Consider the following 19,180-nt stretch of genomic DNA (forward strand, 5'->3'; position numbering starts at 1 on the left):
TTTAATTAATAAAATTTCGGCTATTTTTTTATAATAGGATTCAAGATATGTATATTTTCTAAAAAATATCCAAAATATATTTTAATATTAACTCCCCTCTAAAAACAGATACTGATCAGACCACTGTCTTCTTTTTTTTATGAAATCAAAATATGGCAACCTTGTTATGATATATTAAATAATAGTAATTGCTTATAAATAAAAACAAGCCAACTATAGTTGTTCTTGCATAGTATCTGAAATCTTAAGAAAAAAAAAAACCCCATACAATAATGCTTATACTCATAAAACTAAATTTAAATAATCGTGTATTTCTGATTTTCTGAAAAAACCTATATGAAATTACAACCTTTACTTGTAAATGGCTAAAATAACTATTTATTTAACAAGATACTCATAAATCAAAGGAAATCCTAATTATTAGATTCCATCATTGAACACATTTTATTTTTGATTTTTTTTAAGCTGCATTTTGAGAAATATACATATATATAGTTTTGAAATACCTGCGTTAAGCCCTTATATTTTAGCTATGTAACTAACATTATCTCCGAATATATTAATGTCATGCTTTTCTGGAAATAAGCATATTTTTAGGAGGGAGAGGGCATACCTGTGCCCCAACCTGTTTCAGGAATACTTTTTTTTGTCATATTGCTTCTAATTTTTTTTAATAGGCCAATTGTTCAATGGAGCATCAAATATGAGAGATATCAATGAAAGTGCAGTAATATGGCTTTATCTAATTAAACTTTGGCCAAATTATTTTGCTCTTTTCAGCTCTAAAGCTTGGAATGATGATTTTCAGTAAAAAATTCTGCAATATGTATCCCCTCCCTAAATATTTCTAAATCTTAAAAATAGAGTGACTTTTGATTCATTAAAACCCTAAATTATTTTAAATTTTTCACTTGCAAATACAAATACTTTTTTTTTTTCTTTTTTGTAATCCATACATTTTTCTTGAAAATTTTAGGATTCTGATTAAATTATTCCCGGAAGGAGATAAATGGTATTAAATAACTCCATATACGTTAATATATAAGTATTTGGCAGCATTGTATTAAAAAATATATACATATATTTGAATACTGATTTAACCATTAAATAAATTAATAGATATTTTGTAAGTTGTTCCTAAATATAGATATTTCTAAATAGTTTTAGTTAAAACAGTTTACACATATATATTTTACCAGCGGTGATAATCAAAGCCTATAACGGTCAACTTATAGTTAGTATTTATAGAAAATAAAAGTTATCATTGTTGGGTAAAGTAATACATTTAAGATAATAATATTGAAATCTAAAAAAAATGTAATATTACAAAGAAATAATTAATAAAAAAAAAGTCCCATAATGTAAATAATATATTTATAAATGTCACACAAAAAAAAAATACTAAAAATCGATTGTTGTCAGTCAGACATCCCTGACGAAATCAGAGGTATAGAATTCTGCAGACTAGCCAATTTATTGTAAAAACTATACTTGAAAATGTCTGTATTTGTTTTTGGGAAGTAGATGCACGGGCGGCGTCCGCAGGTTTATATATATTTTTTATATGTATATGGTGGGTGGGCTTTGTATTTGTAATTTTTTTTTTAAATTCATACCCATTCGAAAATATTTTAATAATCAAATTTAAAATATTAAATTTTTTGAAAAAAATTTCAAAATTTGACAACTAACAGAAGAAATTGAACATTTTGAAGAAAAAAAAAATCAAAATCTGTGGCTGTTTACATCAAATTAGTTTTTTCGAAAAAAATTCAAAAATTACATTTTTATAGAAAAAACTTCAAATATTAAACTATTTAAATAGCAGCTGCTCACAAAAATTTAGATTTTTGCAAAAAAATATTCAAAAATTTTATTTTTGCAAAAAAAACTTAATAATCATTTTTTTTTTGGAAATTAGGATATGGGGGGAGGGGAAGCTACAGCCCTCCACCACATCCCTTGCAGACATCCCTGCGATTTATTTATGATTAGAGATTTTTGTTTCGTGGTACGAACATTATACATATATGGTCACAGTACGAGGTATTTAAATTTTGAGAGGTCAAAATCAAAGGTCAAGGAAACGTAGAAAATGTATAATTGACCATAACCTTAGAAGAAATTGAGATACATAACTTAATTTGATTTTAGGCGCAGGTTTTGCTCTCTATCGATTGCCCATTTTCATATTTCATATTTAACATTTCTTTAAACATATTTGGGAGAAAAAACAATTTCCAGACTATTTTGGACTCTAACTGAACAGGAAGTAAAATATCCAAGTTTCAATCCTAAAATCTAGCATACATTAAATATGGAGATAGACAATATTATTTATCTATCTCCATAATTGTGGCTTTTAAAAATCATGCTTATTTTTTTGTATGAATTTATTCAGAAGTTTAATTAGAAGGCATATTTTTTATCGGGAAGAGTCTATCATGAATGTTTAATTGATTTTATATATGTATGCAATTTGATCTTGATCCTTAAACAATGGCTTATGTTAGAAATAGAATGACGAGTTTTTTAGAAGGAGTTTTTTTATTGGACTCCATTTTAGTATCAAATTATCTTTCTTTAAAAACATCAATGAATAAATGGATCCTAAAATAAGGAATATACTTTTGAGGCAAGTTTATTTTCAAATATTTGTGAAATTTTCATTTTTTTTTCTTTTTTAATTATGTGCCATGTCAAGAAAAAAGTAACCTGAGACTATTTTTCTTAAGAGTGTGTCCGGAGTATAGACATTTTAATTCTTAATCTAATTATCTTACAATTCTATTTATAAATAATTTTGATTAGTCATTCGGAGACGCGCAAAGTGCTCAAAATGATATATCTGTCATGGAAAAAATAGAAAACAGGCTCTATTTGAAAGGCATTATAGGAACTAAACAAAGTCCCTTATACCAAATGAAGACGTTCTACCAGAGGTTGGGTAACTTTTTTTAGTGTACCCCAAAAGAACTTATAGTAAAATTAATTTAACCCAAACTAGTGCAGGACGTCCGCAGGATTATATTTGGGGGGAGGAGGCTTGGTTCTTGTAATATTTTTTTAACAAATATCCACCGCTGTTCACAAAAAATTTAAGTTTATGGGGGAAAAAATGAAAAATTAAATATTCAGAAAAAAAAATTGAAAAATTAATTTTTTTTTTTAATTTCAAATAATTTTTTTTTATTACAAATCTATAGCTATTGATAGAAAATTTAATTTTTTGGTAAAAAATTTGAAAAGTTTAATATTTGGGTAAAAAAATTGAAAAATTATATCTTTTTGAGACAAATGTTGAATTTTTTTTTCAAATATTCAATTTTTTGGAAAAAAAAAATCTAAAATTTTTTTTTTTTCAAGAATTTACTTTTTGGAAAAAAAAATTCAAAAATTTAATCTTAAATATTATATTTTTTGGAAAAAAAATTCAAAAATCTATAACCATTTACAAAAAGTTTAGCGTTAACATTCCTCATCCAGACCAAAAAAAAAATTAGTAAAAATTCCTTAATTTGGTGAGGGGAGGCTACAGCTTCTCCAGCAGACACATCTGCTTTGCAATGCTGTTTAATTGTTTATTTCATTTAACACTAGGAAGTAGAACTCACATTACAACAAAATTTTCTAAATAACTCCATTTGGCGTAATTTACACCTGTTCTCCTATCACTGCCCTAGACTATAACTAATATTATAAGGTTTCTCAATTCATCACATAAATCAAAATATGACGCCCATAATTTACCAAAATAAGTCAATGAGTCATAGGGCATTTATATTTATAAAGTAATAGTTTTTTTTGTGTTGATACACCACATATAATTTTAAAAATAAATAATTTAATTGATCTTTCGTACTTTTATTTTTATATGAATTTAACAAATTACTTTTCCTAAATATAATATCATTCAGCCTCAAGGATTTGTTTATCATTAATGGAAATATTCAATATTTAGATCATATAATTTTTTTTTATACAGCCCTTCTTTTTTCCCCAGACGCTCCGCAAAGTTTTTTATAAATTCATTATATCTCCGAATTTTTGTTATTTAAGTAGATGTTAATTCAATTTTAAATAAAAGTCAAATTAAAAATAAAGTAGGACCAAAATTTATGAAAAAAGATTATTAAAACCAAGAATAAAAATTCAATAATATTTTTGGTATTCTTTAATGCTTTTAATGTCAAAGTATAAATATATTTCTACACAAGTTACAAAATAGCATCTTAAAAAATGACTCCCCCTTAAAAACAGACAAGGATTGGACCATGTGTCCTCTTTATTTGAAATTAAAATATGATCAGTTTATTATATAACATTGATTACATCAGAACTAGACATACAGTCAAACCTGGTCTAGCAGTCACTTGATTTAAGCATGTCACCTCACAATTCGGCCATATCTAGTTCCCGCGCAGGAATTTCATAATATAAATAAACTGTATTAATTGTTTTGCCTGGCCAGTGGTCACACGAATTGCCACAAAGTTGTTACATAGGTTCATAAATGAACCTGATTTTAACAGTCACCTTTCAAACTTACATAGACTGTTGACTATCAAACAAAGAAGGAGTGACCAACTATAGAATTATACATAGACCCTTTTTGCACAAATTAATCAATGTAAGAAAAATGCATGCACTTAAATGAAAGGTGTTTTCCCCACATTTATGTATTTCCCCCATTATATACCTATCTCACAATGAATATTATTCCATTACTGCCCAGGTGTTAATTGTATCCATTATTCTATTCTCTCATTCACCATTTTCAACTTTTAAACTGTTTCAAAATACCAAACCTGATTTAAGAGGTAATCTGCACACAGAGGTCACTTCTCAGTTTCCTTTGCCTAACTGCTTAATACAAATTTGACTATAGATATATACAATACCTGCAGAAAAGGATAAGTACCATTTTTTGTTATTTTCGACAATTTTTAGTTCTTTGTAATTAAAAGGAGTGGTAAGTCCGTGAAGTTAAAATATCATTCCTGAAGGATATATCGATTGTATACATGTTAATGTAGAAGTATTTATGTTGTATAAGGAAGTTCATAGTATGTTTTTGTGAATAAGATACATTCTGTAAAATCTTTACAAGTACTACAATGGTTTAACATTTGGCTTATTTTTGCATTTATTGTTCAAAATAGCAGTGTATCATTTGTTTAACATATTTTATAAAAAGTGATAGAACGTGATCTGAGTTTACACTGGCCCCTTAAAATGGAACTTACAATCAATCCCTGATATAGACAACTCTGAAACAAATACGTTTTTTTATCGAAGGCGTTGTGGTCCAAATTAATTTCAAATATTAAATAAAAAATAGCAAATTTTTGTGTATTTAAATTGTTTTTCTATTGATTATGTAACTTTTTTGCTGCGGTGAAATGTGATACTTCTAGCGACAATTAACTTGATAGCGCATTTTTACAATTGTATTCACACTACCAGGCCTGTGACTATAGAAGGGGGTATGGAGAGGTCTTAGACCTCCTTGACCAAAATGTTGTTATCAAAGTTTTTGAAAAACAAAATTTTTGTCTAAATTTGGCTTCTTACGTTACATTTGAAAATTAACAATATTCAAAATTGTATTTTCTTTCTTCAAAGTTTTATTTTACAGAAAATATAATTAGTTCTAAAAAACACTATTTTATAATTGTCTATATTTTGACAAAAAAAATATATATATGCTATCATTATCACAAATTAAAATAACTACGTCAGTTTATCAATTTAATTTGTTCAGTAAAAACCTCAAGCACCCCTTCAACGTAAGATAATATATGGTAACTATTGTTAATTAAGGTTTAATTAAAGTATTTATAATTCTTATAAGCACTCCAAGATAGACGAGATATATTGATTATAAAGTCATATAGCAAAAAATATATTTTAAGACGTTTTTTGCCTGGTATATGAAAAGTTCTACACCGTTTTAAATTTAAAATTTGCAAACAAAAAACTGATTACGGCCATGTTAGAGGTTCATTTTGGGCGTAGTACATGTGATTTGAAAAAATGGAATTTATGGGTCAAAATTGGTCATCGTTACGCATCTTGTACCGTCCCCAATATGACACCTTATATCAAAAATTGTACTTTTTATATTGATAAGTATTTGGTTTATGAATAAAAAATATGGTGCACCTTGTTTAAAATCAATTAAGGACTCTATGAGGTACTCAATGATTTGCATTTTCCTGTTTTATCAACGATAATCTTCCTCTTTTTTCAACAGGAATTAAATTTTGCACTTCTCTTTATATTTGATAAAATAGGAAAATTGCAAATCATTGACATGCTAAAAATGGCTTAAGAGATTTCAAACTTTTACAAAGGCAGTTTTTAACTGTTCCCAGCAGAAAATGCCTTTGTATAGTGGGGAAACTATAAAAAAATCAGAGGTGTCTTATTATACGTTGGTTTTTGGATTTAAAAAAAAAAATCAAAAACTAAATTTTGTGTTAAAAATTTCAAAATCTATAGCTATTCATAAAAAAATTAATTTTTTGTTACAAATTTCAAAAGTCCATAGTTATTTACAAAAACATAGATTTTTATGTTTAAAAATTACCATTTTTTTTTAATTTTAAAAATCCATAGCTGTTCACAAAAAAGCTATATTTTCATTCAAAAAAATTACAATAATAAAATTCATTGTAATTTTTTTTCAAAAATCCATTGTTATTCACAGAAAAATAAATTGATTGAAAAAAAGTTTAAAATTTTTTTCGGAAAAAATTTCAAAAATTTACAGATATTTACAACTTTTTTTTTTAAAATTATTTTTCCAAAATTAAGGTGTAAATATTACTTTTGGGGAAAAAATTCATAGCTATTCACAGAATATTAAATTTTTTGATATTTTTTTGGAAAAAGTTAAGCTATTTGCATAAAATTATTTTTTTTCAAAAATAAATTCAATATTAAATTTTTTACTCTGCTGCATAATTTACCCAAATGACGAAAAAAAGTTATAGAAAAAAGTAAAAATTCCTTAATTTGGGGCAGGGCTACACCCCCTCTAGCCCACCCCCCCGCATACGCCCCTACTAATAATGAGACTGTCTAATGAAAATATTTCGGCAATATTAAAGGAATAACAAATAATTATAAATCATTTCAGATTTCAAACTTCGGAAGATTGTTGAGAGGCTATGATTATTATTGGAAAATGAGATACCTCTTCTATACATTTTACTTGTTCATTTACGTAAAAGCCATTAAACATCACGATGACTATGGTATTGAAGGTGAGTTTAAATATATGAATGATTATTCTTTTCAATGTCTTTTTATTTTTCCAGATCCTCCGCCACAGCACAGTATGCAACAATGTACCTATTTAATTAATTATCCATAAACAATTATACTTTTATACTTTAGATTGGGAAGAACCCAAAAATCGAAAAGTTTGTTTCCGGATTCAAGATTATTACAAATCTCATTGCTTCGACAAATGGTCACGTGAGTATTTGTTTTTTTTTTTTTTTTATATTTTAATATTTATATCCAAATAAGGTGCCAGGGGCGTCTGCAGAGGGTGGGTTGGAGGGGTTCCCAAATGAAGGAAAAAAATTCTTAGAAAAACAGAAAGGAAACTTTTTCTTTCATAAAAAGAAGTATGTAGCTACGAAAACAAAAATAAATTGGAAGTTTTTCTAAATGTTAATAATAAACAAAGCCACCTTCCACTAAGTATAATCTTGTGACGCCCCTGGGTGTACTGATATAACTTTTAAACTGAGGAAGGGAAACGAACCAATTTTACAGAGGGAACTTAAGTAATGACAAAGAGTAGAATTATAATTTTGTGTCAGTAAAAATTTCTTCAGTCTAGCCCAGTCTTTGGAACGTTACTTAGGTAGTACTTTACTAAATCGTAATCATGTGAGTGACTTTGCATTTTTTTTTTCTTGTGATTTTGTGATTTTTGCCTCCCTGTTGTATAATAAAGTTTCAATGCTTTAAAACTTTGGAGTACTAATCAGTATTATTGAATTTTTGATTCAAGATACTATGTCGTCAGTATTTTGTGAGTCTTCTTAAAATTTCAATCTTGAATTCATGGATATTTATTTACTCCTAATAATGTGTACTTCTTTTCTCTTCAGATGAAGCTCTCTCATCTTCAGAGCACACTGACAAACTATACAATTAAACCTTTATTTTTATTTCTGAGCAATTCTACATAATTTTATTTTGTCTAATTTTTATGGGAAACTTTTTAAGCAAAAGTTGGTAATTAAACAATTTTCTACACTTTTAAGTCGATATGACCCCCTCCATTTTGAATTATGGCTACAATACGGGGACGAACAGAAGGACAAATAGCCTTGATGCAGACCAAGGACAAGTTCAAAGAAAAGGTAATCAATTCTACTGTTCAGATCAGCGTCCTCTGTGAACATCTTCTTGTCGGAGATTGACTTGTACGCGGAGGAGATCACACTCACTTTGCAATTTTGCTTCTTACTCGAACATTTTTGTTCCCACAAAAACAAATCGTAGATTTTTGTAAGCTCTTTCGAATGGTGCCTAGTACAAAATTGTCATAATTTTAGAACTGAGGCTAGACGTCCTCGAAAAGGATTCTAATTTTTGAGTCCTCACCCTGTATATATGGAAAAAAAAATCTAATAATGAAGTAGTACTTTAATAAATTGTGATGACGACTTCGGAAAAAAAAAAAAATTGTGACCTCGGGATTTTCTGGTATTTTTTTATTTATTTGATTATTAGTAATAATATATTGATTAAAAAACATTGCAAATATTTTGAAAAAATTGGAATACATTATACAGAAACAACATATTATAAAATATGACTAAATATTTAAAAAAAACATCAAAAAAACAAAAACCCTCAATGCCATCAACTGGAATCGATTTAAATTTTTTAAAGAACCGAAGAGTAGAAGTTGATTGCACTCTAATGGCTCACAATCCTAGATAGTGATCGCTACAAGAACAAATTTAAGTTATATTTTTTTTAACTGAATTAATGTTATTTTTTACGAACAAAATTAGATTTTTGTTTTGTAATGTACAGGGATGTTTTTTTTTTTTTAAATTGTCCCATAGTTTAAATACTTGTATTGCATAAAATAACTGTCTCACAGGTTTTGTAGTTAAATATATATTTTTTCGAAAATACATACATAAACAAAACATTAAATTTTCATAATTCCCTTGAAAGATATATATTTTTCAAAAAATGGAAAAATACTAAAAGGATTACACCTCTATTAATAGCTGAGCACACTTCCAAGTTAATCCAAAAGATTGCCAAGGTCATTCGGAAAATTATTTACAGGTGCAAAAAGTGATTGGGCGATGGAATTGAGTCTGATAGGAAGTCAGGGAGTGGAATAACAAAACTGTGAAGTTGGTCAAGGCTGTCCGTGAAAAAATTGGGTAAAATCCACGAAGATCCATAGAAAAGATGGACCAGGGTCATAATGTGCAGCAAAACCACTATGATCAAGATTGTTAAAGATGGCATTGGAGTCAAACCGTAGAAAATTCAGTACCGTCATCTTTTGTCAAAAGGTACCATTATAAAGAGAAAGGATTGAAGCAAAGTTTTGCTCAACTGGCATGCAGTACATAAGAATGTCATCATGGTTTATTGTTACGAAAAGTTATTGACTGTAAGTCGGAAATTCAACGAGCAAAATGACAGAGTCTTGGCACAGACATATGACAGCATTGATTCCAGACAAAAATTTGGCTACAAAAAGCAAAACTAGATTCTATCATGGTTTGGGTCCCTGTGTCTTCAAATGTGACAAAATCAAATCATCTATATTCCATGTTCCTGATAGGGGTAAAAATTGATCAAAAAGTTTATTTAGACTTTTTGAAGACAGAAGTTAAACCCTGCATAAAAACAGCATTTCCACGTCAAGAAGTTTGCTTCACTCAGGATTGAGCTCCAGCTCATGGTGCCCACTCAGTTCAAAACTGGTGTAAAAAAAGTTCCAGTATTTTGAGAGAAGTCTATGTGGCCTCCCTCTTCGCCTAATTAAAATCCCCTGGACTTTTCCCTTTAGGGAATGTTGGAGAGGGAGTTCAATGCTTATTCTTCAAGAAATAAGGATGCTCTCATGGCAACCCTTCAGAAGAAATGAAACCAAACTTCGCATGATGTAGTACATGCCAGTTGTAATGCGGGTTGGAAGAGATTTGTTGCTGTAAAAAAGGCCAATTGTGGCCAAATTGAATAAATTGGTATTTTTAATAGTTAAACTAAATGTTTCAAAAGATTTTAATAAAATTGGACTTGTAGTCTTTAGCTTAAAGCCAATAATTTATGGGATAATTTTAAAAAGCAACCCTATCTGTAACAAAATCTCTGTGGACCATGTTCCCTCCAGATTTTAAGGTTCTTAATAATTAATGTACAATGATAATCAAACGCCACATTTAACAAATAGATTAACAACTTTTATTTGTATGCAATATGAATATATTTCACGTGTTTGAAATCTATGCTTCTCAAAAATTGTATTAGTAATATTATTCTATCTATTATAGCTCTAGTTATAATTGGTGCCCAATCTGTGAGGTAAGCATCAACTTTTCAAATGTTTTTCCTACTACTTAATGACTAACTAATTATCAGTATCAAAAAGAGCAGAGAAGAACGTCTACGTGTGGCTTGTCGCTTATTAACAGATACATTACAAAAATGTCTCATCTATTTCAACGAGCTATGTAGTTTTAAGTATCAAAAAAGTTTTGGAATGGAGATAGAATTTACTTCAATTAGTTTAGGTAATAATTTTAAGGAGTCTTATAGAAAATAAACTTTTTATAATCATTTATAGGAATAGCAACTAGAGCAGCACTCAGGAATTTTGTAGATGAGTGGAGATCGAAAAAATTGGGCTCAGGTTTGGAGTTTTTTAATATTTAAAAATGATATCTTGTATATTCGCAATTTGTTTATCAGATATTCGTCTGTGCACGTCCTATGGAGGTCAATGTGAGGCACCAGATCACTTGGAATTATGTTCAGAGGCAAATACACCTCTAAGTTGGGCCATATTTCCCTCAATCCTCGTCAATATCATTGTCAACTATATTTTATGAAAGTTTTGTGTTAATTATATAACATTTTAAATATTATGTTGTTGTTTTTTTATTCCGTTGTTAATTGAATTCTCAATTAATACAATTGAAATGTTAAAATCAAATGCTTATGGATTTTAATCTACTAAACATCCTGCTCAGCCCTAACTTCACCTGAAAGTGCTGTCCATAGTGAACAACTTTTAGTTTTTTTTTTTACTTAATCTCTCCGGATTCACCATGAAGCAGCAAGAGGGCAAACGTAACGTCATTGCAGAATTGTTTGAGGCTGGTAACGATTCTAAGGCAATAATAAAATTCGCAAAATATGGCAGGAGCACCCTTTAGTACGCCTTCAAGCAACTGAAGGTGGGTAAGGGGTTTTTCCATTCCTCATGTGGTTCACACAAAGCCAAAAACTGACGGCCACTTCCTGGCTGAGGTAAAGAGGTCCATCAAAGCAAATCCTGGTATCTCAATGGATGTTCATACTCGAAGGAGGTCACCAGTAGGAGGACGGTGGCCAGGGTCACCAATACATTTATCGGAGGAGACACCTCCGAGAAACCCCAAAAATTGGGATCACACACTGACCTTCCCCACTGGTTTAATTTTACAATTCGACCACTGCTTATTCTGATGCATATTGGAATTTGGATTCCGAGCAATCAGTTTCACATAGAGCTCCACAATAGTTTAAAAAGGGCTCTACATGTTATCTTTCACTACAGTAAAATGGGCCTTTAGCTCTGGTTATATTTTTAAATTAGAGGAGGGAGAGGGGTTTTCCAAGAAATTTGTGAATGTATTGTTGGTATATAGTTTTATAAATAAAGTTAATTTAAGGAATATTCTCTTTAAATATATATATGTATAGAGGATTCCTTGGTTAATCTTAGGAGAGTTAACATGGCCCACCCACAATTTTATAGGAACATTTCAAGCTAAATTGCGCAAATTGATCCAGAAATACATGAACAGACAATGAAATCCTTTCCTTCTTTTGTTGTAAGCATGGATTCATCATTAGAAGATGCAAGGAGACCTGCTTAAACTGTGGTGTACCTATATATTGTGCCTATACGGATTATAATTTAAGGATATGTAAAGTAATACTGATTTGTCATTTTTATTCTCTTATGTGCATTCTACATATTATACTATAAAATTTTATGGATTCCAATAGAGAAGTTATGTTCTATTTCTTATCATATAAGCATTTTAGTTTTTTTCGCCTTTTTCTAACAATATATACAGGGTAGATAAATTGGGATATCTTTTAAGGCTTATAACGAACGAACTAGATGAGGAAGGACCATATTTTTTATTATTAATTTTGAAATCTACATTAAACAACATTTCATTATTTATAATGAGATCCACCTCTCAAGATAAACTTGGACACACGGCGCAGGAAGTTTTGCAGGCCCAGGCGAACTCGTTCGGATCTAGATTGAATGGTCCCTCTTTATTTAAAAATCCTAAATGTGCCACTGCATTGCACCAAAATTAATCAAAACATTTATACCATGTCATAGACTAGTTGGGTCAAAATTTTCTTGATTTTTTTTTTTCATTAATGAATTATTATTAGTTACATATTATAATATATTAAAGTATCTACCATCGTTACCTATATTATGTCAAGCAAACTTTTTCACCGAAAAGAAACAGAAAAGGCCTAAAATCATTAAAAATTCGCCAATTCTTCCTAACTGTGGAATTATTATTTAATAATTAATAGGAATTGTTCACAGCCTAAAAGGAGCTAATTATGATTTAACCAATCAACATCCGAACACTGACTAGAAGAAAAGAAGCAAAAATATCGACAGCTGACAAATAAATAAGGCAGGGATCACTATATACAGTCAAGGAAGACTAGAAAACACATGGAAGTACGACTTTTTCAGTCCCATTCAGAGGTAAAGTAAAATGTTTCAAACATAAATTATTTTACTTTTTCACTTCCATGTGTTTCTAGTCTTCCTTGATACACTATATAGGCATATAGTTGTGTCGATAAGAAACTTGTAACGCAGTCTGTTTGAAGTTACCCGACAACTTTTTTGATGACGTCAAAGTAGACCCAATTTCAGTGTTACTGGCTACCGATAATTGTTAATCATAACTTAATACTAGAAGCCATAGGAGAGTAAAAAGTTATGAACTGCTTGGAAATATATATTTAATTCAAAGTGATTTGGATGGATCTTTTGTATGAAACATTCAGATATATTCATCCGCATCCACCCATCCTTTCCGTTCGTAGGAATCCGAATTCATATTTTTTTTCCATTTGGAAATCCAATACGTCTTTTGATCCTCTCTTCAACTTCATGTTAAAGGGATCTTGCCTCTTTGTGCCTCACTCAGTGGATTTAATCTTCCTTAATAGAAAAATCCTGCATTGTGAAAACGTGTTTCACATCAAGGTCTATGATAGTGACTTCTGACCTTTTAAATTATTGCCTCTATGCTCAAGAATGCATAAATTCCTCCAGATCTTTTAGGATATCATCGTATACTTCTACATGTGGTGTATTACAATCAACTTAATTCTAATAATATATCTATTAAGATTCGTCACCTAGATGAGGTGGCAGTGAGGAGTAAAGGAGACACTAGACAAGCAATAAAGATAAAAGGTGTCTATATTCTCTTGAGCTCTAAAAGAAACTGTTTTAACACATATATGTACATATACAAAAAGGTAAATCAATAAAAGATAGATTAGTAAAAGTATTGCATTTATACATCAGGTAAAAACGGGTTTAAATTGATCAGTCATTTAATTAAAATACACGACACTACATATAAGAATTATAGAGTTCCATGAAACGACAGAATAATCGACAGAAATACAGCCTATGAGGAACAGGGAGAGTTCTCATCCTCCATTAACTGTTCTGTTATTAAAGTTCCTGAGTCCTTTTCTCCTTTAGTCAATTCTGCTTCGTCTTCTACTCAAAGAAAACTATTTCATTGATAAATATCATTGGATAAATATATTTCTGCGTTATATATAGAGTAGAAATATATGGTCTTTATGGAAAATTATACAACCTGGACACTTTAAGCCTCATCCTTGATTAGTGATTTTCTTATTATTTGTGAGTCTCTTTTGTGATTGGAAAACAGGTGGAAGAATATTAAATACTCTATAGATAATGAGTCTCTCTTTTCACGACAATATTATCTACAAAGCATATTATATTCTGCAATTGCATATAAATAGTTATTGGGAGTAATTAAATGAATATCTTTTACAATATAAGTGACTTCTTAACTTAGGTATATAGATTTTATTGGAATACTTGAATGTCGTTGCAATTTCCAAACTTATTAACTCAAGTATCCTCTTCTAAACAGCTAAATTGCTTGTTGGTATATTAGAATATTACTCTCAAAAATTTGGGATCTTTAAAAAATAAATTTATTACTAAATATCTGGCATAAGAGCTAATTATAAGCTGTTTGATTGAAGACAATAGTTAAAATGTATCAAAATTATTTTAAAACTGTTTGAGTATTAATTGAACAAATAAAAAATAATTCGAACATCTATGATATTCTCCTAATTTAAATCCCCTATTTATAAGTTTATCTGTTTTTTTATTTTTTTATCTTATTGGTTCAATTGGTTTTTATTTGAGATTCTTCTCAGGTGAGCAGAGACTTCCAAATCATTCCTCTTATTAGTTAAATAACTATTATTGGACTGTATTACAAACTATTCTAAGCTATATCAAAATGGGGATACTTAAGAAAACTTGATTTTCCTAGTATTATTAAAATGTGTATATCTCTCAAGAGAAAATACTGAAAATTACAAGGCAAAAGAGGCTTATTTAAGGGATCATATTCGGTTATGTTAGCAACATTTGAACATTGAACTTTATATTTATTATATTAAATATAAATGACAAATTAAGATTTTGTTGTTAGTTTATGTTTTTCATATTTTGGTACAATTATTGATCTATGAGAACTAATCAAAAAATATATTGATACTAGGGTTTCTCATTTCCGAGAAATTGTCTTTGAGGAGATCCTGAGAAATATGGAAATCCTTCTAGTAAAGAATAAATACTGTGTCCTCTAATTATTGTTTTTCATATTTTAAGAATAAGGAATAATAATTTTATACTAGCATTACCCAATCATTCTAAATTTTCATTTTTTGTTTTAAATTATCCCTACTATTGCGCAGTTCCTGCTTCTGGGAACTAAAGTTATATTATTCGAAACATTCTGGTGCAGCATCATTTACTATCGATGCATATACTGCATCATTTGCAAAGCATTAAAACTTTTAACTAATTAGTAATTCTTCAATATGTATTTAACCTTTAATTTATTACATTATATAATTACATGATCTTTATTTATGAAATAATTATCAGCAGGGAATTTCCCGTGGTGTAAAAAATCCCGAAAACATATTCAGCTCAAACATATTCACTATTTTTATTAACACTTTTGATACCGTTACTTTATATTAATTGCATAGTCTTGTTTTTACTATTTAGATAGATAAATTACTTATATATTCTATAAAAAAACAGTAATGTAAGGAAGAAAGAGCAGAAATTAAAAAATAAAAGCTCAACTTCTGTCGATAAAGTAATTAATACTAATTAAGAAATATCATCATAAATCAACTATTTATTAATTATCAATATATATTTATCTTGAAAAGAAGAATTTAAGACCAAATGACCATTTATTATAACCTCACTGCTAGGTCTATTGGATATTTATTTTATCCATCATACATCCACGGAATTGAACAATAAATTTATGTTTTTAGTGGAGTTGGAGTTTTAAACGATCTCATTCAACTCAAACCTATTCCTTGCCATACGACTGGATTATTAGACAAAGTACAAGAAATATGCCATTGATTGATTTGAGCTGTTGTAGAGATAATTGAATTGGGATAATAGATTTTTGCGTATCGATTTGAATATTATCTCTAAAGTTCGTATTCTTTAATACCCAAGTTGAAGTACCTAAGCAATGACCAAGAAAAGGGTAAATTGTAATTTCATACATTTCATTTTAAGGTAAGCAATCTAAATATCCAGCTGTGGTGTTCATTTTTATTCTTCTGAGTGAAATGAACAATTAATTTTTAATTCAGCTGATGTAAAAATAAAATGAATAAAGTCAACGTAAAATTAGAATCTAAACTTATATCATGTACCTACTTTAATTAAATGACATCAGCTCTACCTCAACCCTGCACATAGTAACTCAAGAATACTAAAAACAACTAGTTATAGTATTCCTTGGCCAGCCTCATCGAGTGGGAAAAAAGTAAGCTCGATTTTAAGACGCACTTGACACTTTCTAGCTGCATCTTTTCAAATAAAGTTTATTTAAAAAATACTTATGTCTCCTAGTGCAAAAGTACCTCCAACAAACAGCTTTTTCTTTTTTTTTGTCATGGACATTTCGAGCTTGAACGTCCATGATATTATCTACGTATTTCTTTTTAATAATTACATATTCTTTGCATAAAAAGAAGAATAAGTAGTACCAATTACTGTAGTTTAATACACCACTTTTTGTGTCTCTGCTGTCCTGCCAAGTATTCATTGGGGGGGGAGTTATAAATACATAATATTACAACTAATTATGAATATATTTTACGATCGAAGTTTGAGTCATTCTATGTAGCTTAATAGTCTTTCGAGGTTTATTAGTAAAATATATTCGTTAGGAAGAGCTGCAACATATAAAATCCCATTTATGTTGCTTCAAATTTGGAATTCCGTGGAATGTATTAGTAAGTAAGTTGTATAATGATGACGATATAGTCACGCAACTTTACAATTTTAATACATAGATTAATAATGTGTCGGCAAAGTCTCTTAGAACCGAATAATAGATCCATTTAAAAAAATACACTTTTAATTGTATTTGCACCATTCTGTTACCCGAGCTTTAATAAACGATGACAGATTAATTATTAACTGAAGGAGAATTCGAATAAGTTTGAACTTCGCAAAGATTGATTTCCTACATTTATGCTATTTTTAAACGTAAGTAAAAACAACTTGAACTCTTTGCCTTTGAAGTTATTTCGAGGAGCTATGAAGAAAGTAACCAACATTTATTCTCACGAAAGTCAAAATAGTTTTTTTATTCATGAATCATTACTTTTTAGCTACTAAATAAAAACAACTACAACACAAGTTTAATAGAAATATATATTTCTATTAACCTTGCTATAACAGACAACATCTATCAAGACTTTTTCTTCATACAAATATAAATATTCAAAGTCTATTCAAACCCTCGAATCTTTTGTGCAATGGAGGAAATATTTTTTTTTTTAGAAATTTTCAACCATTAGTCGATTAGATACTCTTCTTGATTTATACTTCTTTTCAGTCTATTTTTTTTTTTTTTTTTCATAGGATGTAACATTTAATATATGTTTATACGATGATATTAGTATGGTCATTAAGTAATATTTTTGTATCTTGAAAATAATTTCAATTTATTTATTTTAATTTTTGATCTTATTATGTTAGAATTTCAATGATTTATTTTAGAATCCATGGGTTGTGATTCATTTCAAATTAGTTAGTTTAAGTTTATTCGATCACTTGTTAGAATATTATAATATTTTCAAATATGAGAGACTTCCATATACGTCTTTATTTTTGATTTCTACACAATGGAACTATTTCATAATTAGGGAAATAAAGGGTATTAAGGAAAATGATAATTTTGATTCATATGATTTGATAAGAAATGGATAATTTTGATTCATATGATTTGATAAGAAATGGATAATTTTGACAATTTTTTTACTTAAGATTAAGAGTGATAATGATGAGATAAATTTTAAATATTAATTATCTTTAAAAAATTAAAAATATCATTTTACCATCCCAAAATACAAATTATTATTCGCTTTTTTTTTGTATATTCAACAGTCGAAGCGTAAACTCGATAAAATATGTCTCGAAATGATAACTGATAAATTTTAAACAGACAACTTAATATGAGGAGTGAAATATGTTACTACTAAAACTAAAGAGATTAAAAAGGAAAGAATAAAGAAAGTTATTTCTTATGCCTAAATAATGCACCTTACTTTATAATTAAATAACTTTTCATAATAACCCAATTTTACCCAATAATGATACTGAAGAATGCGTTTTTACGAATCAACCATCTTTTGATAAATTGACGTCTAAAGAAAGTCTATCGTTGTAAAACAAAAAGATTAACAAAATCCCTCGGAATCACGTACAATTTAGAAATATTTATTATCTATGAATAAAATTACTTCAGAAAAGAATGCACAACTTGAACCAAATCTAATAAATATTTTTTTAATTAATAAAATGTACTATGACATATTACATAATACAAATATAGCTTTTATTTAAATTTATAATCAAAGTAAGGAACAAGAACATTAATAAACATAATAGATATATATCAATTAATTAAAAATCAAAGTACTACAAGCTGGTGAATATTTATTGAACCCCTTATATGTATATGTGTAGGTAGGATTAAAATTCGCCAATATTGATATATTTATAATTATTCCATAGAGAAGGAAAAATATATACTTAGAAGACTTGATCAAATTTTACAATCATTAAATGCCAAACAAAATATTTATAAGCTTCCAGCTGAAATTGTACACAAATGTGCATGACTTACAACCTTTACTCGAATAAAAATTAGAAGAAAAATATATCCAAGAAAAGTTGAAGAAATCAATCTCATGAAATATTAAAAAAAAATTATCATTAGGTATTTGTAAAAAATGATTATAAAGATTATCATCTATTAATATAACTGATTATGATATTTTTACACAATGTATATCACAGGAGAGATTAAAATCCAATATAACCGTTGATTCTCCTAGTAGCAATCATGATCTTATTCTTTCCTAGGACAAATTACAATTTTACCGAGGAAGATAGTAGCATTTAATATTTATAAAGGTTGCGTGTTTTCAAAAATATGACGCTAAGTCATACCCTCAATTAACCTATTATATAATTATAGTTAATATTGAATCGTATAGGTTTGAAATTTTAATAGAA

The 19,180-nt window shown here is 28.5% G+C and overlaps 1 protein-coding gene across 4 annotated transcripts; it reads left to right on the forward strand.

The window, feature by feature from the left end:
• The first annotated feature begins 2,498 nt into the window (after positions 1-2,498).
• Positions 2,499-11,150, forward strand: LOC121115890 (uncharacterized). Of its 4 annotated transcripts, none has more exons than XM_040710058.2 (9): positions 2,499-2,635; positions 7,145-7,271; positions 7,326-7,343; positions 7,405-7,485; positions 8,289-8,387; positions 10,557-10,587; positions 10,645-10,796; positions 10,850-10,915; positions 10,975-11,150. In XM_040710058.2, exons 2-9 carry the CDS (start codon positions 7,193-7,195, stop codon positions 11,112-11,114), a joined length of 666 nt encoding a protein of 221 aa, XP_040565992.1. In that variant the 5' UTR covers positions 2,499-2,635; positions 7,145-7,192; the 3' UTR covers positions 11,115-11,150. The 4 variants fall into 4 exon arrangements, with proteins under 4 accessions (XP_040565992.1, XP_071743989.1, XP_071743988.1 ...); XM_071887887.1 differs by lacking the exon at positions 2,499-2,635 and adding an exon at positions 2,718-2,942; XM_040710059.2 differs by lacking the exon at positions 2,499-2,635 and adding an exon at positions 4,975-5,066.
• Positions 11,151-19,180: the final 8,030 nt, after the last annotated feature.

The sequence above is a fragment of the Lepeophtheirus salmonis genome, chromosome 4 (assembly GCF_016086655.4).
Source record: "Lepeophtheirus salmonis chromosome 4, UVic_Lsal_1.4, whole genome shotgun sequence".
Classification (NCBI taxonomy): domain Eukaryota; kingdom Metazoa; phylum Arthropoda; class Copepoda; order Siphonostomatoida; family Caligidae; genus Lepeophtheirus; species Lepeophtheirus salmonis.